This window comes from Indicator indicator, chromosome 2, assembly GCF_027791375.1.
Source record: "Indicator indicator isolate 239-I01 chromosome 2, UM_Iind_1.1, whole genome shotgun sequence".
NCBI classification, from domain to species: domain Eukaryota; kingdom Metazoa; phylum Chordata; class Aves; order Piciformes; family Indicatoridae; genus Indicator; species Indicator indicator.
Genome location: NC_072011.1, coordinates 65253640 through 65276242, shown reverse-complemented (window position 1 = coordinate 65276242; position 22603 = coordinate 65253640). Strand labels below are relative to the sequence as shown.

The following is a 22603-nucleotide window of genomic DNA, read 5'->3' as shown; positions in this document are numbered from 1 at the left end:
AAATATATTGCCAGGTGTTATCAAAGAGTTGTAGAATTCAGAGATGGGGAAAAAACGTCCTGTCAGGTTATCTTAATCTGTCAAAGAGCTGTAGAAATCAGAGATGGGGGAAAAAAATCTTGTCAAGTTATCTTACCTGTCAAAAGAGTTGTAGAAATCAGAGATGGAAAAAGCCTTGTCAGGTCATTGCTTCTATCAAAGATTTAGATAAATCAGAGACTGGAAAAAAAAAAAGAAATCTTGCCAGGCTATCTCTTCTCTCAAAGAGCTGAAGAAATCAGAGATGAAAAACTTTTGTCAGGTCATCTCTTCTGTCAAAGAGTTGTAATACTCAGAGAGGGGAAAAATTCTTGCTGGGTCATCTTTTCTGTCAGAGTTGTAAAAAACAGAGATGGAGAAAGCCTTGTCAGGTCATCTCTTCTATCAAAGAGAAATCAGAGGGGGGAAAATTTTGTCAGGTCATCTCTTCTGTCAAAGACTTGTAGAAATCCAGGTGGAAAATACCTTGTCAGGTCATCTCTCCCATCAAAGAGCTGGAGAAATCAGAGATGGGAACATTTTTTCAGGTCATCTATTCCATCAAAGAGTTGGAGAAATCAAAGATGGAATAAAAATCTTGCCAGGTCATCTCTTCTATCAAAGAGTTCGAGAAGTCAGAGATGGGGGAAAAAAAGTGAAGTCATTTCTTCTATCAAAGAGCTGTAGAAAACAGGGATGGAATACATCTTGCCAGGTCATCTCTTCTATCAAAGAGTTAGAGAAGTCAGAGATGGGAAAAAAAATGTCAGGTCATCTCTCCTATCAAAGAGCTGTAGAAATCAGAGATGGAAACATTTTGTCAGGTCATCTATTCCATCAAAGAGTTGTAGAAATCAAAGATGGAAAAATATCTTGCCAGGTCATCTCTTCTATCAAAGAGTTAGAGAAATCAGAGAGGGAGAAACTCTTGCCAGGTCATCTCTTCTATCAATGCAAGAACATTTTCCAGAGCATCTTTCTCTAATACATAGTGAACCTTTACTTTCAAGAGCAGAGTGAAGGGCTTCTACTTCTTCCCTTAGCAGATGATTTCATAGCTACATAACCTTCCTGGCAGCATCTCTGAAATGTTTTTCTTTCTTTCTTTCTTTTTTTCCCTCTTTTTTTTTCTGAATTCAGGTGTTTCTGAGACCAGTTTTGTTTATCAGCATCTATCAGTGCTCGGAACATCTTTATCAGCATCTATCAGTGCTCCTCAGAACTTCTTTCTTTATCAGCATCTATCAATGCTCCTCAGAATATCTTTCAGCATCTATCAGTGCTCCTCAGAATATCTTTATCAGCATCTATCAGTGCTCCTCAGACCAGATTTCTTTATCAGTGTTTATCAGAGAATCATAGAATGGTTTGGGTTGGAAGGGACCTTAAAGATCATCTTCTTCAATGGTTTGGGTTGGAAGGGACCTTAAAGATCATCTTCTTCAATGGTTTAGGTTGAAAGGGACCTTAAAGATCATCATCTTCTTCAATGGTTTGGGTTGGAAGGGACCTTAAAGATCATCTTCTTCCAACCCCCTTGCCATAGGCAGGGACATCTTCCACAGAACCAGGTTGCTTCAAGGCCTTCTGAGGTTTCTGAACAACTTTTCTCTGCTTGCTTCTTGCAGCATCAATGTGTAAACAAGCTGCATCATCACTCTTTGATCTTTTCCCCTTTATCCAGTGGTTAGTGACTCTTTAAAAGTGCTTTTTTACTGCTCTCCTCTGAAATCTCCCCAGTTTACAGGCATGATTTGGCTTCTGTCACCTCAGGGCACAGATGCAACTCTTTGTAGTTGTTCAGTAAGGGCTATTCACATCCCTGCCTGCTCAAACAAAAGCTTGACCTTCTTTTTTATTTATTTTTTTTGACTTGTAGTATTTGTAATTGTGTATGCAGTGCAGTTCACTCCTCACCCACAGACCTCAGCTTTATTCAGCTGTATTCTCCCAGCTAACTCCCTGATGCTAAATAATTGCATCTGCCTGCATCTTGTAAGGCAATCCCTTTATTAGTTACCTTTGCAGGTCTCCAGCATTTAGCTACAACTGAAAAAAAAAACCCAAACAACAAAACACAACAGATGACTGAGGAGTGAAGAGGGAACAATTATGCCTGTTTTCCTACCATCTAAAAATCAGGAGCATCAAATGAAATGGCAGGGGGAGAAACAACAGGATTGTCGTTGTCATGCTGTGCATGTTGAGATGGGGAGTTCAGTACCTCAGCACATTTTGGGTATGGAAATTAGGAATAATTATAAAAGATGATTAGGCTAATAGAATAAACATTTTAAAGTGGTTAGTAACCTCAGCAGAGTAAGCTCCTTGCAAGGGAGCGTTCAGCCTGGAGAAGAGAAGGCTCCAGGGAGACCTTAGAGAAGCCTTCCAGTACCTGAAGAGGGCTGCAAGAAGGATGGAGAGAGACTGTTTGCAAAGGCCTGCAGGGACAGGATGAGGGACAGTGGCTTCAAACTAGAGAAGGAAAGATTTAGATTGGATGTTAGGAACAGATTCTACACCATGAGGTTAGTGGAACATTGAACAGGTTGCCCAGGGAGGTGGTTGGGACCCCATCCCTGGAGATATTCAAGGTGAGGCTCGACAGGGCTCTGGACAACCTGATCTAGTGGAGGATGTCCCTGCTGACTGCAGGGGGGTTGGACTGGATGACCTATGGATTTCCCTTCCAACCCAGACCATTCTATGATGGTGGGAAGGGACTTTTTACAAGGGCATGGAGGGCTAGGATGAGAGGGAATAGATTGAAGCTTGAGGAGGAGAGATTTAGACTGGACATTAGGAAGAAATTCTCTACAATGAGGGTGGTGAGACACTGGAACAGGTTGCCCAAGGAGGCTGAGGATGTGCCCTCCCTGGAGGTGTTCAAGGCCAGGTTGGATGAGGGATAAGGGAGGTGTTCCTGCCCATGGCAGGTGTGTTAGAATTAGATCTTTGAGGTCCTTTCCAACCCAAACCATTCTATGAATCTATGCATCTATGAACAGGGATAGAGCTCTCTGGGTGCAAAACCTAATGCCAGGAAGATTTTTAATCTGGTCAAGCAGAAATAAGGCAAAATGCAAATACTGCAGTCTTACAAATCACAATATCTAGCAAACTACACATTTCTTCCCTAAAACTTCCCTTTTTTTTCACTTAGGGTTCTGAAATGATTCAGTGATATCAGGTTTATTACTGATTTGTAGCTTAAAAATAGCTTTTCCATGCAGTCATCAAAGCCACTCCTGCAAACTTTGCATCACTACATTTCTTCTTTTGTAACCACTGAGCCTTTGTGGTGGTTGCTGTGCTCTGATTGCACCTAAAATCCAAATTATTGCTCAGCAAAAACACAGAGATTGCTTCAGGTGCTAATCCACTGTGGAATGATGGAGGTCTGTGTCAGTGGGACACTGGTACTGTGGTCCTCAGTCTGGGTGAGAAAGCAAAGCTGCTTTAACAATTTGGAATAGAATCGTAGAATCACAGAATCACAGAATCACAGAATCACAGAATCACAGAATCACAGAATCACAGAATCATAGAATCATAGAATCACAGAATCATAGAATCACAGAATCATAGAATCATAGAATCATAGAATCACAGAATCATAGAATCACAGAATCATAGAATCACAGAATCACAGAATCACAGAATCACAGAATCACAGAATCATAGAATCATAGAATCACAGAATCATAGAATCACAGAATCACAGAATCACAGAATCACAGAATCATAGAATCATAGAATCACAGAATCATAGAACCACAGAATCACAGAATCGTAGAATCACAGAATCACAGAATCACAGAATCATAGAATCACAGAATCACAGAATCATAGAACCACAGAATCACAGAATCATAGAATCATAGAATCACAGAATCATAGAATCACAGAATCATAGAATCACAGAATCTCAGAATCACAGAATCATAGAACCACAGAATCTCAGAATCACAGAATCATAGAACCACAGAATCACAGAATCATAGAATCATAGAATCACAGAATCATAGAACCACAGAATCACAGAATCATAGAATCATAGAATCACAGAATCTCAGAATCACAGAACCACAGAATCACAGAATCATAGAATCACAGAATCATAGAATCACAGAATCTCAGAATCACAGAATCATAGAACCACAGAATCTCAGAATCACAGAATCATAGAATCACAGAATCACAGAATCACAGAATCATAGAATCACAGAATCTCAGAATCACAGAATCATAGAACCACAGAATCTCAGAATCACAGAATCATAGAACCACAGAATCACAGAATCATAGAATCATAGAATCACAGAATCATAGAACCACAGAATCACAGAATCATAGAATCATAGAATCACAGAATCTCAGAATCACAGAACCACAGAATCACAGAATCATAGAATCACAGAATCATAGAATCACAGAATCATAGAATCATAGAATCACAGAATCACAGAATCACAGAATCACAGAATCACAGAACCACAGAATCACAGAATCATAGAACCACAGAATCACAGAATCATAGAATCACAGAATCACAGAATCACAGAATCACAGAATCACAGAATCATAGAACCACAGAATCACAGAATCATAGAACCACAGAATCACAGAATCACAGAATCACAGAATCATAGAATCACAGAATCACGGAATCACAGAATCAGAGAATCACAGAATCACAGAATCACAGAATCACAGAATCACAGAATCACAGAATCATAGAATGGGCTGGGTTGGAAGGGACCTCCAAAACTCATCCAGTCCACCCCCACTGCATTCAGCAGGGACATCCTCAACTAGATCAGGTTGCTCAGAGTCTTGTCAAGCCTCACCTTGAATATCTCCAGGGATGGGGCCCCAACAACCTCCCTGGGCAACCTGTTGCAGTGTTCCAGCAGTCTCCTGGTGCAGAACTTGTTCCTCACATCCAGTCTAAATCTGCTCTGCTCTAGTTTGAAGCCCATTTCCTCTTGTTCTGTCCCTGCAGGCCTTTGCAAACAGTCCCTCTGCAGCCTTCTTGTAGCCCCCTTCAGGTACTGGAGGGCTGCTCTTAGGTCTCCCCAGAGCCTTCTCTTTTCCAGGGCTTAACATCCTTAGATTTTTCTTACCTCCAAAGCCTTTCTTGTTTTCACCAACAATTATTTTTGCAGAATTGTTGACTGTAGTTTTAAATGCTCTCTTGGTAGTGTGCTAGGTTCAATCAAGCCTTGCTGATTAAAGAGAGCTTCTCCAAAGCCTGTTGGTGTGTGTTGGTTTAATTGCATTAGAGAGAGGGTTCCTCTGTGCTGCCTTCCAGCTCTTTAAGCATCACGGCGTGGTTACAGTGCTGCAGTGATTGTTGTGGATTGAAGCATCAACATTTTACTCCAAAACCAGACAACATGTCACCAAGTGGTACAATCAAGGCCTCAACAGACCAAACATTTTCTGCTTCCTACAACTTGTAAAGTCATTCCTTTCCATTGCAAGGAAACAGAAGCAGCTTCCCCCAAACCCTGCAAGTTTGTTAAAGCAACTAAAAATCAAAGCCTAGTTGAAGTCAGGAGCGATTTTCATCTCAGCTTGGTGGGTTTGGTTTGGATCTCACTGCAGAAATTAGGTGCAGCCTGGCTGAAAATTGTTCTAACCCACCACAGAAATGAGGGTCAAGCTGTAGCAGCAAGCCTTTTATTTTTTAATTTTCTTGGGGTAATTTGCCTTTCCTTTAACTCCGCTTTTGCAAAGGAGAAAGAATCTTTTCTTTCCATTCCCATGTTCTTTACACTCTTTTATTTCCCCCCCACCTCACCCCAGCTCCTCAGTTTCCACATCTCTATTGCAAACCATTTAAATTTCCAACTCTAGGATTAAAAAAAAGTATATATTTTAAATCTCTTCTTCATAATATTTCTGCTTCTTTCTGCTTCTCACTTGCCTTTAAAATCGCTTTCTTTTGGAGTATGTCAAAAAATATCCCCTGCTAAATTATCTGTGATGTGTCTGAGCAAATCATATTTCTGCTGCATGGTACCTAAGTGATCAACCAGTAAATCATTCCTGCCTTATATCAGATGCTTTGAATCAGATTTGCTATGACTGTATAAAAACAAACCCCCATTGCTTTCTCCATCCAGCTTGTCATTGCAAACAAACAAGCTGAAGCTGTGGGAAGTGTAGCTGGCTTTGGCTTGCTTTGGATATCATTTGTTGTGCCATTCAAACCCCAATGGAGTTGTACCAATGTAAAGCCTTGACATAGGAAGGAATCAATTTCTGGATACCTATAAAAAAAATCTAAATCCTAGAGCTGTGTTAAACAGTAAATAAAAATAGGATCAATATGATGACAATTTGCAAATGTCAGAGAAATAAACCTGACTGGGTAGCCACCAACAGATCCAGCTGCATGCAAGGAGCATGCACAGGATGCAGCCTGCTGCCTGATTTCCAGAGGAACTTAAGATGACCTTGGGCTATTAATAATCTGTGTGCAAAAAGTCATGCACTGAGCTTAAATCATTCAGATCAAAGTGACCCAAAAATGCTTAGCATTTATCTGATAGCTTATCAGTTTTGATGCCAATCAAACTCCAATGGAGTTGTACCAATGTAAGTCCTGACATAGGAAGGAATCACTTTCTGTACACCTATAAAAAAATTCTAAATCCTAGAGCTATGTTAAAAAGTAAATAAAAAGTAGGATCAATATGATGACAATTTGCAAATATCAGAGAAATAAACCTCATTGGGTAGCCACCAACAGATCCAACTGCATGCAAATAAGATGCACAGGATGCAGCCTGCTGCCTGATTTCCAGAGGAACTTAAGATGACTTTGGGCTAATAATTAACCTGTGTGCAAAAAGTCATGCACTGAGCTTAAATCATCCAGACCAAACTGACCCAAAAATGCTTAGCATTTATCTGATAGCTTATCAGTTTTGATGCCATTCAAACCCCAATGGAGTTGTACCAATGTAAGCCTTGACATAGGAAGGAATGAATTTCTGTACACCTATAAAAAAATTCTAAATCCTAGAGCTATGTTAAAAAGGAAATAAAAATAGGATCAATATGATGACAATTTGCAAATGTCAGAGAAATAAACCTGATTGGGTAGGCACCAACAGATCCAACTGCATGCAAGTAGCATGCACAGGATGCAGCCTGCTGCCTGATTTCCAGAGGAACTGAAGATGACCTTGGGCTATTAATAACCTGTGTGCAAAAAGTCATGCACTGAGCTTAAATCATCCAGATGAAACTGACCCAAAAATGCTTAGCATTTATCTCACAGGTTATCAGTTTTGATGCCAATCAAACTCCAATGGAGTTGTAGCAATGTAAGACCTGGTGTAGGAAGGAATCAATTTCTGTACACCTATAAAAAAATTCTAAATCCTAGAGCTGTGTTAAAAAGTAAATTAAAATAAGATCAATATGATGACAATTTGCAAAAGCCAGAGAAATAAACCTCCTTGGGTAGCCACCAACAGATCCAACTGCATGCAAGTAAGATGCACAGGATGCAGCCTGCTGCCTGATTTCCAGAGGAACTTAAGATGACTTTGGGCTAATAATTAACCTGTGTGCAAAAAGTCATGCACTGAGCTTAAATCATTCACATCAAACAGACCCAAAAATGCTTAGCATTTATCTGATAGCTTATCAGTTTTGATGCCATTCAAACCCCAATGGAGTTGAACCCAATGTAAGCCCTGACATAGGAAGGAATCAATTTCTGTACACCTATAAAAAAATTCTAAATCCTAGAGCTATGTTAAAAAGTAAATAAAAAATAGGATCAATATGATGACAATTTGTAAAAGTCAGAGAAATAAACCTGATTGGGTAGGCACCAACAGATCCAATTGCATGCATGTAGCATGCACAGGATGCAGCCTGCTGCCTGATTTCCAGAGGAACTGAAGATGACCTTGGGCTAATCATTAACCTGTGTGCAAAAAGTCATGCACTGAGCTTAAATCAATCCACCAAAAAATGCTTAGTATTTTTCTGATAGGAAGACAAGAATTGTGATTTAGACATGAAGATGATTTGGTTAATACAACCTCTTTTTTTTTTTTCCTTCTTTTGTTTTTATGTTCACTGCTTAATAGAGAAGAAAATCACGTTATTCGGACCTTGACTTTGAAGTAAGTCTTACTGAATTCTTCCTGATTGTGAAAAGTCTTTTTTGTTTGGTTTGGGATTTTTTTGGTTCTGTTTTTTTTTTTTTCCCCTAAAAAAATCTCAAATGTGAAGTGTTCATTTTAACAGCCTGGTAGCCTTTCTGCCTCAGTAGATGCTGTCCAATTAGTGCTGGTGAGAACACAATGAGCAATTCCGTTCCAACTACTTTGGTGCAACTTTTTTCTAAACTTACCCTGAGCTCCAACTTTCATACTGCAAAAAAATTAACCATCATGGTTTCAGTTTTTGGTTGTTTGTTTTTCCTTTTTAATTCTCTGCCTCTTCATTTTCATTTAGGTTTGGTTTTGGTTTTTGTTGTTGTTGTTGGTTTTCTTTTGGTTGTTTTGCTGGCTAGCTATTGGAACAGTGTGACCCTTCTGTAGGCCCCATGGTTGCAGGAGGTTCAAGAGAGTCTCTCAGTCATCTCTCAACAGCTCTCAGTCTTCTCTCAACATGAAGGAGAACTTTACTGTGAGGGTTACAGAGCATTGGAGCAGGCTCCCCAGAGGGGTTGTGGAGTCTCCTTCTCTGGAGCCTTTCCAGCCCTGTCTGGATGTGTTTCTGTGCGACCTGTGCTGGGTTCTATGGTCCTGCTCTGGCAGGAGGGTTGGACTGGAAGATTTCCAGAGATCCCTGCCAACCCCTAACATCCTGTGCAGCCTGTTACAGAGTGATTCTGAACAGCTTTAATGGAGTGTATCTTGACAGCTGGCTATAGGAAAGGTGAACCACTGGGTGTTAGTTTCAAAGAAGGCAAAGATGGATAGAAGGATAGATAGATGAAGAGATAGATAGATAGATAGATAGATAGATAGATAGATAGATAGATAGATAGATAGATGGATGTATAGACAGATGGATGGATAGATGGATGGATAGATAGATAGATAGATGAATTGATAGATAAATGGACGGATGGATGGATGTATAGATAGACGGATGGATAGATGAATAGATAGATACATAGATAGATGAATAGATAAATACATGGATGGATGTATAGAGAGATAGATGGATGGATGGATAGATAGATAGATGAATGGATGAATAAATAGATGGATGGATATATAGATAGATGTATGGCTGGATAGATAGATGGATAGATGTATAGACAGATAGACAGATGAATGGATAGATGGATAGACAGATAGATATATGATTGTATAGATAGATGGATAAATGGATGTATAGATAGATGGATAGGTAGATGGATGGATGGATAGATAGATAGATGGATAGATAGATAGATAGATAGATAGATAGATAGATAGATAGATAGATAGATGAGTGGATGAATTAATAGATGGATGGATATATAGATAGATGGATGGATGGATAGATAGATAGATGGATGGATGTATAGACAGACAGATAGATGGATGGACAGATAGATATATGGTTGTATAGATAGATGGATAGGTAGATGGATGGATGGATAGATAGATAGATAGATAGATAGATAGATAGATAGATAGATAGATAAATATAAATCAAGTTCATGTCAGGTTTTTAGGTTGAACGTCCACAATTTCAGACTTAGCCCCCCTCTAAGTGAAGAGATTTGGCTGTGTTAGTTAGTGAACATTTTGTTCCCTCTCAGTCAGTGCCATTAAGTCTTTTAGATTTGGGGTCATTTGATGGCTTTTTCTCTACTCTCTTACAGAAGCAATACATAATTTGGTTCTTCAGAGGACCTTAAACATTTATGGCTTTGGGGTTGTGGGTTTTTTTGTTTGTTTGCATAGATTTGCATATTAATAGTCTGATAGAAACAATTCTCCAGAGAGAAACAATGTCTCCAGAGAAGCTGAGCAATTGGAGTATTTGTGTGGAACCTATTTTAACACCCAGTGACCAGCATATATCAACCTCAAATCGCTCTGTCTGTTTGCATGGGCAGAAAAAAAACCCAAAGCAATTGTTGGTATTGTCTGGGCTGTGAGCACAGCACATGGCCTCTCAGATGTCACATCCTAGCCCCTAGAAAAGAAAGAGGCAGAAACAGCCAAATGCAGCCCCAGCAGTGCTCCTTGCAATGAGAGAAGGCTTTGCTTTGGGAGCTGCTTTTGCTGCAATGCTGACCTGACCTGTCTGACCATGGTTTCCTGGTGGTTTACTATCATGCTTTGATCTCTTGTGTCATTTTCCCCCAGAGACTGTAGCTTATGCCATCATGCAACATCCTCAAATAGTGCAGCAGACAGAGAGGCAGGCAGTAAGTTTAAGGGAGATGAAATCAAAAGATCACCCCTAAATGTGCCTTAGGAGAAATGCATAGAGAGGAAGAAGACCAAAAAAACAGGAATCAACAGGAAAATTCTGCTCAGCAAACCACTCTGAAATTCAATTCAATCCACATGAACAGGAGTTTTGTAAAAAGCATTCTGAATTTCACTGTTCTTTTGTTGAAAGGCAGGAACCTCCTGAGAGTAAACCATGCCTCCTGTCACTCAGGAGAGCTTCATCCACACTAAAGAACCCAGTGTACCCAGTGGGGTACACGTTCAGGTCTCAAGAATCAAGCCTCCCAGCACCTCTTTTGTGTTGTCTCCCATAGTTTATTGAAGATGCTGACACCTTTTTCATGCCTTGCCTGCATCATTGCTGCTCCATGCCCTGCTGTTGTCAGAAGTATGATTATAATGCAGGAAAAAAAGAAAAAATAGTACTTGTGAAAAGGGAATGTGGTTCTGAGGATAACAAATACCAAACACTCAGTATGGGTGAGACTGTCCAGCTTGACTCCCTCCATCATTTTCCTTTTGACATTCTTCCACTGGGAAATGACTACTGTGGAAGGGGGAGTAACAACCACACCATGCCAGCTGCTGCTGTGGTTCAGAAGACTAACCCCAGCTCCCCCTCCTGTTTTAGAGTTCCTCTGATGCAGCCTGTGGGCTTCCCTGTGCTCTTGCCCATAGCATGGCTGCCTCTCTGAGGTAAAGCAAAGTAACCAAAGCCATAAAACCTCCAAACAGCCACCCAAACCAAACAAATAACCAGAAAAAAACCACTCAAACCAAACAAAACCCAACAACCCCCCCAAAGCCCAGCTTCAGTTCTAAATGTAAGCAATTATGTTCCATTTTGCAGAAGGTCATGCACACAAGAAAGAGGCACATGGAACTGTTCCAAGAGTTAAATCAGAAATTTCAGACGCTGGACAGGTTTCGGGATGTCCCCAAGTCGGGCAGCATGGTAAGTGTTCCTCCTGAGGTGTTTGAAAGGCAATGGAGCCTGACCAGCAGCCAGCCTTTGAAGTCAGTGTGGTAGCTGAGAAGACCTCACCCTGTGCTACCTTTAGATAGCCTCAGAAATTGACATTAAAATTCAAAATAGAAATAAAAATAAAAGGTATTTTCAATGATCTAACCTGTGATGAGAGTCATCAGGTTTTACAACCAGACCCCAACTCGCTCACTAAACAAGAGCCCTTTGGAATTCAGTGTGGTAGCTGAGAAGACCTCACCCTGTGCTACCTTTAGATAGCCTCAGAAATTAACATTAAAATTTAAAATAAAGATAAATTATATTTTCAGTGATCTAATCTGTGATGAGAGTCATCAGGTTTTACATCCAGCCCACAACTCACTCATTAAACAAGAGCCCCTTGGAATTCAGTGTGGTAGCTGAGAAGACCTCACCCTGTGCTACCTTTAGATAGCCTCAGAAATTAAAATTAAAATAACAATAAAAAATAAAAGTAAAAATAATAAAAAATAATAATAAAAATAAAAGGTATTTTCAATGATCTAACCTGTGATGAGAGTCATCAGGTTTTACACCCAGCCCACAACTCCCTCACTAAACAAGAGCCCTTTGAATTCAGCGTGGTAGCTGGGAAGACCTCACCCTGTGCTACCTTTAGATAGCCTCAGAAATTAAAATTACAAATAAAAATAAAAACAAAAATAAAAATAGAAATAAATTATATTTTCAAGAATCTAACCTGTGATGGGAGCCATCAGGTTTTACACCCAGCCCACAACTCCCTCACTAAACAAGACCCTTTTGAATTCAGTGTGTCAGCTGGGGAGACCTCGCCCTGTGCTACCTTTAGATAGCCTCAGAAATGAGAAAATTAAAAATAAAAATAAAGATAAAATAAAAGGTATTTTCAATGATCTAACCTGTGATGGGAGTCATCAGGTTTTACAACCAGCCCACAACTCCCTCACTAAACAAGACCCTTTTGAATTCAGTGTGGTAGCTGAGACCACCTCACCCTGTGCTACCTTTAGATGGCCTCAGAAATGAGAAAAATTAAGGAAAAAAAAGAAAAGGTATTTTTGATACTCTAACCTGTGACCATAGCCATCAGGTTTTCCAACCACCCCATAACTCCCTCACTGACATCACTGTAGATGGCAAGGAATTGATCTCCAGTGAGCACATTCCCCACCTGGTATGCTCCTTCCAAGGCTAAAGGAGCTTGCAGAGAGCCAGCAGCTCCCTGCTGTGGTTTGGCCAGCAGAGCTTTTCCTCTCTCTGGGCCAACAGTTAGTCAATGACTTCCTCCAAACAAGTGCAGCTGGATTCACCTGTAGCTGAGCCAGCTCCAGAAAGCACCCAGGGGGCTCTGGAGTGCTTTGCTGCTTGATAAATATTTGCCATGGGGAAAAAAAAAATAAAAAGAAGCAAAAAAAAAAAAAAAAGGGGAAAAAAAGGGAAAAGAAAAATTCAATCACCCAGAGTTGATTCTGGGTCTGTGTCATCATCATCATCATCATCATCATCATTCAGATTTATACAAAGATACTCTCATGCAGACGTGCAGAACACCCTGGCTGCATCTGATAAGGAGAGGGAGGGAAGAGTTGCTTCTGCCTGATTAAAGCAGCTAATTTAGCATGGCCTATTTGGGAGCAGTAATATTATGATTAGTAATCATTTCTCCTGGCTAATTTCATAATGGGAAGGTTGCACATCAAGTGGAACCGAGTGAGGAGCATTGTGTGCAGAACCTTTTCAGCAGAGCTGCTCTCAGCCATGAAGAGGAGGAGTTAAGGAGCTGTGTGGCCAGTGCAGTTCCCTCTTTTACATCATCTTAACCCAGCAGAGGTTTGGCTCTGGTTCTTTGAAGAACCTTTAGCTGTGATCTGTGTTATCCTGCCCCCAGTTCTCACTCACTCCCCCTCCTGAATTTTGCTGAAGTGCAAAGTTTGCAATTCTCCTCCCTGCCTGAGATTTGCTGCCCAAGAAAAGCTGGAAGGAGTTCAACCTCTCCAAGGGAGTCTCAGTGGAAGGGTTGTGTTTAACTCTGGCTTGCATCAGTGCTGTGATTTTGAAAGGTCAGCTGATAAAAGCTGCCTAGAGGAATGGTCAATCTGTAAGAGATCAAGAGAGGGATCCAGCTGCCTGATCTAGGCACCTCTGGCTATTTCAGAGCTGTCTTAGGTCTCACATCTCAGGTGTCTTAGTCTACAGCATGATACAGGAGGTGATAACACAGGACTCAGAGGAGACCTGCATCTCTCAGGAATGATAGTTGGAGATCAGGCAGAAAATCCACAGCTAAGAGAGTGCAAAAATGCAACCAAGACGTTACAGAAACAATCACCAGTTGAACTGCTCCGAGTCCAGCACCTCTTTTACTCTCTAAATTTAGCATCCACAAAAGAGAAATCATTCAGTAGAAAATAACCAGCTTCCCTCCCCTTAATCCCAATATGGATGAGCTCATCAGCAGCACCAGTGGCTCTCACAGCACTTTCAAGGCCTGGAGTTCCCATGGTCTTGTCACATCCTTGCCCCAGTTTAAAATCCAAGCTGGCACCTCTGTTCCAAACCACTGCACCCTTCAGGCAGCATTCCTCAATCACCTTCCCTTCTCTTCTCCCACTTTCCTACACAGCCCCTGTTAAAAATGTGGCTGTTGGTGCTGGAGCACTCAGCCCTTCCTCACACCCCGTGGTCCTGCTGAAAGAGAGGGCTCAGCTGGCAGCTCAGTTGTTCACCAAGAAAGAGTTGCAGCAGTGCTGAACACCTGACAGCTCTGGCTCCTTACAGAGCCACTTCCCCTCTCTGGCTTCCGTGTCTCATGGGAGCTGGGGTTGTGCAACCTGGAGAAGAGAAGGCTCCAGGGAGACCTTATGATGGCCTTTCCATGCATCAGAGGGGCTTAGAAGACAGACAGACAGCTTACAGGACAGGGGCCAACGATTCTTAAACTGAGAGCAGGTTTGCACTGGACATACAGAAGATACATTTCATGATGAGGGTGGTGGGACACTGGATGGAGTCTCCCAGAGAAGCTGTGGATGCCCCAGCACACTGGAGGTGTCCAAGGCCAGGTTGGATGGAGCTCTGAGCAACCTGGGCTCGTAGAAGATGTCCCCACCCATGGCAAGAGGGAACTAGATGATAAGTAAGGCAATGGGGTTGGAACTAGGTGATTTTTAAGGATGAGGGTTGGAAGTAGATGATTTTTAGGGCAGGAGGGTTGAATTAGATGATTTTTAAGGTGGGGTTTGGAAGTATATGATTTTTAAGGCAAGGGGCTGGAACTAGATGATTTTTAAGGCAGGGAGGTTGGAACTAGATGATCTTTAAGACAGGTGGTTCGAACTAGATGATATTTAAGATAGGGGGGTTGGAACTAGGTGATTTTTAAGACTGGATTGTTGGAACTAGATTATTTTTAAGGCTGGAGGGTTGGAATTAGATGATTTTTAAGGCTGGGGCTTTGGAACTAGATGATCTTCAAGACAGGTGGTTGGAATTAGATGATTTTTAAGGCTGGGGCTTTGGAACTAGATGATCTTCAAGACAGCTGGTTGGAAGTAGATGATTTTTAAGGCTGGAGGGTTGGAATTAGATGATTTTTTAAGGCAGTAGAGTTGGAAGTATGTGATTTTTAAGGCTGGAGGGTTGGAATTAGATGATTTTTAAGGCAGTAGAGTTGGAAGTATATGATTTTTAAGGCTGGAGGGTTGGAATTAGATGATTTTTAAGGCTGGAGGGTTGGAACTAGGTGATTTTTAAGGCAGTAGAGTTGGAATTAGATGATTTTTAAGGCAGGAGAGTTGGAATTAGATGATTTTTAAGGCTGGAGGGTTGGAACTAGATGATTTTTAAGGCAGGAGAGTTGGAACTGGATGATTTTTAAGGCTGGAGGGTTGGAATTAGATGACTTTTAAGAAGGGGGGGTTGGAACTAGATGGTTTTTGAGAAGGGGATTGCAAACAGATAATTTTTAAGGCAGGAGGATTGGAATTAGATGATTTTTAAGGCAGGAGGGTTGGAACTGGATGATTTTTGAGAAGGGGGTTGGAACCAGATGATTTTTAAGGCAGAAGGGTTGGAAGCAGATGATTTTTAAGATGCTTTAAGATCTCTTCCCACCTCAACCCCTCTCCTATGGATCTTACAACCACATCATCGCTCTGTCTTCTAAAGGGCAGCCAGGTTCTTCTTCTTTTTTCATCCTTGGTGTTTTAATTCTCCTTTCTTTGGCCTCCAGGAGAACTCAGCATCAAGCAAGGCTCCATGGGACAGTTTCAAAAGCCCAGGCGACTACCAGCATTACACAACGATAAATGTGTTAGACACAGAGGCAAAAGATGCTCTAGAACTCAGACCAGCAGAGTGGGAGAAGTGTCTGAACTTGCCTTTAGACGTGCAAGAAGGTGACTTTCAAACAGAAGTTTAACAACAGTGGGAGAAAGACAAACAAAACAGAACAAAACAAAAAAACCCACAAACCACAAACCAAGGAACTGAGGAAAAACAAGAACAGAACAAAAAAAAAATTAACTCATTGCACTGACAATGAAAGAAGAGACTCTGGGAATCCTGACTTGGGACTGCTTTGCTGTCAGGCTCTTCCTGTGCCAAAATGTCAGTGAGAGGAGGGGGTTTTTGGTTTTGGGGTTTGGTTTATTTTTTTCTGGGGGGGTTGGGGTGGAGGGGGTGTGTCTTTTTTTTTTTTTTTTCCTGTTTGTTTGGGTTTCTTTTTTGGTTATTTTTTTCTTTTCATACAGTCAGTCTCCCCCTTGTGCAGCTGGTGGAGAAGCAGGTGTACAATTCTTTACCATCGTGTGTTGTAAGTACCCGTGGAATGGATTTGTAAGGTAATCTCTTTATAGATCAAACCTCAAGCAAGGATTCATGTTGTAAAAAAAACAAAACAAAACAAAAAAATTAAATGAAAAAATTCAAACAAACAAAAAACACAACAAAAATCAGCTTCATTCGGTTTAGTTTTAAAGAAAAAAAAAGAAACAAAACAAAACTTCACCGTGAAGCACAAAAAAAAAAAAAGGAGAGAAAAATTGTAAATATTTATGCAGTTTTTAAAAGGTTTATAACAGTCTGTTTGGCCATTACTACACTTTTTACTTTATAATATAAAAACAAAAAAAATAAAAAAAATTTAAAAAATTAATTAAAAAAAAGGTTACAACAAAAATAAAACAAAAGCAAAGAAAGGAAGGAAGGGGGAAACAAAAACAAAGCAGAGGGGTTTTTTTTTGGTCATTAAATGAATGTCTGTTGAGCTACATTCTTCATTGCTTTAAATGCAATAAAGTAATAATCTCACTTTTATATGAATAATATATTTCACATCTTTATTATTGCAGTTTTCTCTGGAAGGCTTCAGAGGAGCCTTTCCCTGCTGCAGCTGTGTATAAAAAAAATATTTAAAATGTTGGATGGTGTAAATAAACCTTTGTCTACAGATCTGCTTCTCAGTGCATTTATTATTTTTCTTTCTTTTTAATCCTCTCTTTGGGTAGCTGAAATTTGCATATTTATCAAGTTGCCTTTTAAAAAACCCTCCACAGACTGAGTAGCTCTTAGGAGATTTAATAGCAGTAGTAACAGGAAGAGTAATTGTTTCTAGCTCCTGCCAAGTGGTTTTAAAACCCATTAGGAGGTTTCTGTAGCTATCCTGTTATTTCTTGCATGTTCATTTGTGGTGCCTCCTTCCTGGAGGTGTTCAAGGACTGTGAGCAACCTGGGCTGGCAGGGGGGGTTGGAACTGGATGATCTTTAAGGTCCGTTCTAGCCCAAACCATTCTATGAATTGACCACATCATAGAATCACAGAATAGGTTAAGTTGGAAGAGACCTTAGAGATCATCTACTCCAACCTCCCAGGCAGAAGAATCATTTGCTTAAAATTCTTATAATTAAGATATTTTATTCATATCATGACCCCAGCAGCTCGAGTTGCATGAAATAAGCTGATGGAGCCTCCGAAATAAAGCATCAGCCTGGCTGACACTCCGTAACTTTGGCTGAGATGCCTCCCTGAGCAAAGAGTGGGAACACAAGAGAGACATGGACCTGCTGGACAGGGCCCAGAGGAGGGCTATGATGATGGTCAGAGGGCTGGAGCACCTCTGCTGTGGGGACAGGCTGAGAGGGTTGGGGTTCAGCCTGGAGAAGAGAAGGCTCCAGGGAGACCTTAGAGCAGCCTTCCAGTACCTGAAGGGGGCTGCAGAGGGACTGTTTGCAAAGGCCTGCAGTGGTAGGATGAGAGGCAATGTTCCATCACCCTCATAGTAAAGAACTTCTTCCCAATGTCCAACCTAAATCTCCCCTGCTCCACTTGCACAGAATCACAGAATCAACAAGGTTGGAAAAGACCTCAAGGATCATCAAAGTTCAACCTGCCACCCAAGACCTCATGACCACGTCCAGTGCCACGTCCAATCTCCTCTTGAACACCTCCAGGGATGGTGACTCCACCACCTCCCTGGGCAGCACATTCCAATGTCTAACAACTCTCTCCATGAAGAACTTTCTCCTTACCTTGAGCCTAAACCTCCCCTGGCACAGCTTGGGGCGGTGTCCTCTTGACCATTGCCCCTTGTCCTGTCTCTATAAGCCCTTCTGAACAGTCCCTCTCCAGCTTTCCTGTAGGTCCCCTTTGGATAGTTGCTGGGTTGAATATTTGGTCATTATTTGATATCTTCATGCAGTTGAAAGCTTTCTAAAGGTTCATCTCCTTTGTCCTGTCTGAGGAACGTGTAGCAGCTGGCTGGCCTGGGCAGTGTCCCAGCAGGCTGAGCAGCGCAGTCAGTATGAAGTCCTATGATGACCACAGAGCTGCTATTCTCCATTCAGCTGTCTTTCAGGGAATTATTCATCTTTCCAAGCCTCAGAGAAGTGTTGTTCCCACATCCATACAGAGTCTGCCACATCCACAGGGATCACTGTGGCTCAGGACAGAGCTGGTGAGGACGTGGAACAAACCCGCAGCCAATCTGGCAAGGCTGGAGTGGATGCTCTGGGCTGGTTGTGCTTCCAGGGGTGCAGCTTCAAAGAGAGCAATTCTCTTGTGCAGGCAAGGTGAAAATGAAGGCTGTTAAATTCTGGGAAGATCATGAGAACAAGACAAGTCCAAAGAATTGCCCATTGAGGAGTCTGGTTTTGTTTTAATAATGCTTTTCTGAAGCAATGGAGACTGGAGTCTGAGCAGGCTTGAGGTCTCCATTCTATGAGAGTGCAGCAGAGAGCCCTTGGGCTCTCCTCAGCTGCCATCCTGTGCTCTCAGCAGCTGCTGCCCTTGGGAAAGTGAGAACATGGCCCAGCATGAGGGAAGCATCTTGCACCTGCCTGAAGTGGTCTGGGAATGGAACAGCTGAGGGAGGAAGGCACCTCTGGAGATCATCCAGTCCAACTTCCTAGACAAGCTAGAACCAACCAACTGGAACTACTCCAGCTCACTAGAGCCAGTTGCTAAGGAGTTTGGCTGAGCTTTGAGTAGCTCTAAGGACAGAGACTCCACAGCCTCTCTGGGTAACCTGTGCCAGTGTTGCATCATACTCCTGGTAAAAGTTTTTCTTGTGCTTAAACCTTCTTTCCTGATTCCCACTTTGTGCCTGCTACCTCTTCCACTGGCACTGGATAGCACTGAGACAAAGCTGGCTTGGGCTCCTTTACTCCTCCTTGAGCTATTTGTACTCACTGATAGGATCCCCTCTGAGCCTTCTCCAGGCACAATGCCCCCAGCCCTCTCAACCTCTCTTTCTGTAAGAGATAGAACCATAGAATTGTGAGGCTGAAAGAGACCTTTAAGGTCACCAAGTCCAACCACTAACCACTAACCATTCTTGACTGTGAGAATGCTGGAGCCCTGGAGCAGGCTGCCCAGAGAGGTTGTGGAGTCTCCATCTCTGGACGCTTCCAAAACCCCCTTGGATGTGTTCCTGTGTGACTTGCCCTGGGTGATCCTGCTCTGGCAGGGAGGTTGGACTGGATGATCTCGGAGGTCCTTTCCAACCCCTATTGCTCTATGATTTTGGGTTTTTTTTTTTTTTTTTATTTTGAAAACTTGACTCAAGAAATCACCTCGAAGCAAGTGCCATGCTCTTGCCGCTGCACAAGCAGAAGGCTTCCTAACAACAAGTGCCAGAGTGTTTCTGGGACAGCAAATGTGTGCCAACAGGCAGCAGTTTGTGTTCAGCATGAGAAGGTTGATATCAGTGAGAGCTGAAGTAGAGCTGTGTGATAGGTCAGTCATGGTGCCAAAAGAACAGCTTTGAACACTGAGTACAAGAGGGCAAAATGCCTCCAGCACTTAGTATGTGCTTAATAAGGTGAGCAAATGGGAGCTTATTGCTCTTCCACTCCTGACATTTTAATAAAAGAAGTCAGAGAACCATAGAATTGTCGGGGTTGGAAGGCACCTCAAGGATCATCCAGTTCCAACCCCTTTGCCATGGGCAGGGACACCTCACACTACAGCAGGTTACTCACAGCCACATCCAGCCTGGCTGCAAAAACCTCCAGGGATGAGGCTTCCACCACCTCCCTGGGCAACCTCTTCCAGTGTCTCACCACCCTCATGGGGAAGAATTTCTTCCTAACATCCAATCTGAATCTCCCCACTTCTAGTTTTGCTCCATTCCCCCCAGTCTTATCCTTGATGCCCTATGCCAAGCTAAATGGTGGGTGAAAACTGTTGGTTCATCAAATTATCCTATGGAGAAGACAACAAAATTAGCCTCCTATTGCTGTGATGCCAAGCGAAGACAAATGCATCATTTTCCACTTCCCAATCCTTCTATCTAAAGATGCCAGTAGAAACAGAGTGCCAAACTTTCTTTCAGGGGCATTAGTTTCCAGAGCCCTTGGAGCAAACTCTATAATAATAATAATAATAATAATAATAATAATAATAATAATAATAATCAACATCATCATCATCATCATCATCATCATCATCATCAAAACAAAACAAAGCCACAACCTCTCTGGGCAGCCTGTTCCAGTGCTCTGTGACTCTCACAGTGAAGTTCCTCCTCATGTTGAGGTGGAACCTCGTGTGCTGTAGTTTATATCCATTGCTCCTTGTCCTGTCACAGGGTGCAAGTGAGCAGAGCCTGTCTCCTCTGATGATCAGGAGCTCTGCCAGCAGGACAGTGTAGCCATTGCCATCCCCTGGCTGTGGAGGGAGGCCAAACCTTTGTGCCCTCCTCAGCTGGGGAGCACACAGCCTGGGCACTGGCTCTGCATGAGGACCTGATGCTGAGTGTAAGCTTTTAAGCTGCTGGACTTTCAGTCTCAGCTGGTCCCAGGAGGCAGGTGGCACTGAAAATCCTTTCATTACAGGTCTCACCAGACTGAGTCACTCTCCAGATCACTCAGCCTCAAGGTGCCATTCCTCTGTTGTTTGCCTTGCTAGTGAGCAGCAGTGTCAGAAAGGAGAGGTTATTTACTGCCCTTCAGAGCACAGCTCCAGTTCCAGGCTGAGCAGCTCTTGGGAAGGGATTGTTTATGGGACCAGATCTCATCCTTTGCAAGATGTGGGAGCCTTCAGGTCAGTTTGTTCCCCATGCAAAGTATTGTCATAGACTGACAGAGGGCTCAGGTTGGAAGGAACCTCAGAGATCATCTCCAACCCCCCTGCCATGGGCAGGGACACCTCTCAAAAAGACTCAGCTGCTCAAAGTCTCATCCAGCCTGGCCCTGAACACCTCCAGGGATGAGGCATCCACAACCTCCCTGGACAGAGTCTACCTCTTAGACTCCATACTGTATTCCTTGGAAGTATTTTGTAGCATTGCTACATTTCCAACCCTGCTATGTGAGTTCTGTCCCCTCAGCAGCCCAGTTGTGCCACACAGGTACCAAGGCTGTCCCTGGCACTAAGGCTAATGTGGAAGGGCTCAGCAAGCCTCCTCCTCTCCAGCAGAGGTCAGAAGGTTCCCCTTTTCACTTGCTTTGTACCACTTTTACTGACATCAGTGTAAGGATGGTAACCAGGGTGCTGGACAGGAGTGCATGGCAGAGCTTGCCCAGAGAAGGGCAGCAAAGGTGGTGAAGGGTCTAAAGAACAAATATCATGAGCAGTCTTTGTAGGAATTGGTGTGGTTTAGCCTGGGGAAAAGGAGGCTGAAGGAGACCTCACTGCTCTGTACAGCTACCTGCAAGGAGATGAAGCCAGGTGGGGGTTGGTCTCTGCTGCCAAGTAACTGGAAATAGGATGAGAGGAAATGACCTCGAGTTGTGCCAGGGAAAGTTTAGGTTGGAGATCAGGAACAATTTCTTTGCTGCAAGAGTGGTCAGGGATTGGAAGAGGCTGCCCAGGGAGGTGGTGGAGTCCCCGTCCCTGGAGGTGTTCAAGAAACCTGTGGCCATGGCACTTGGGAACATGGTTGAGTGGCCATGGTGGGGTTGGGTTGATGGTTGGACTCAGTGATTTTAGAGGTCTTTTCCAACCTTAATGATTCATTTCTGAGGGTTCAGTCTTCTTTCCTGCTTGTTTGTGGCCATTTCTCACACAACAGAAGAGAGATAAAATGAACCAGAAATGAAGTTCCCAAATAAGAAAAGCTTTAGATCATGGAATCATATCTAGATGTGGCTGAGCGCAACCTGATGTAGTGTGAGGTGTCCCTGCCCATGGCAGGGGGGTTGGAACTGGATGATCCTTGAGGTCCCTTACAAGCCTGACGATTCTGTGCTCGCAGCATTAATGCCCCACAGTGATCCGACCAAGCCAAAAGGGAAACTTGGACGTGGGTTATCCTTTCTGCTGCACTTCCTAACTCATCCCATAAAAGAAATTATTCAACAGAAGCCATTTAGTTAAAAAATGAACTGTTTTCTTTCCTGAAATTGTGCCAGGGGAGGGTTAGGTTGGAGATGAGGAAAAAATTCTTTGCTGCAAGAGTATTCAGGGATTGCAACAGGCTGCCCAGGGAGGTGGTGGAAGCCTCATCCCAGAAGGCTTTTAAGGCCAGGCTGGATGTGGCTCTGATCAACCTGATCTAGTGTGAGGTGTCCCTGCCCATGGCAGGGGGGTTGAAACTGGATGATCCTCGAGGTCCCTTCCAACCCTGACAATTCTATGATTCTATGATTCAGTGCTATTGCAGCTCCTGGATATTTGTTGAAATTCTTACTCCTTCCATTCTTCTCTTCACCTTTCAAAGCTGTC

The 22603-nt window shown here is 42.6% G+C and overlaps 1 protein-coding gene across 1 annotated transcript in view; it reads left to right on the top strand.

The window, feature by feature from the left end:
• The window catches only part of ADGRB3 (adhesion G protein-coupled receptor B3), a 496325-nt gene extending 480466 nt beyond the window's left edge, over positions 1-15859 (top strand). Inside the window, exons 28-30 of the mRNA XM_054392660.1 lie at positions 8136-8171; positions 11302-11406; positions 15671-15859. Coding sequence (XP_054248635.1) covers positions 8136-8171; positions 11302-11406; positions 15671-15859 — 330 coding nt within the window. The remainder of the gene's footprint in view (positions 1-8135; positions 8172-11301; positions 11407-15670) is intronic.
• Positions 15860-22603: the final 6744 nt, after the last annotated feature.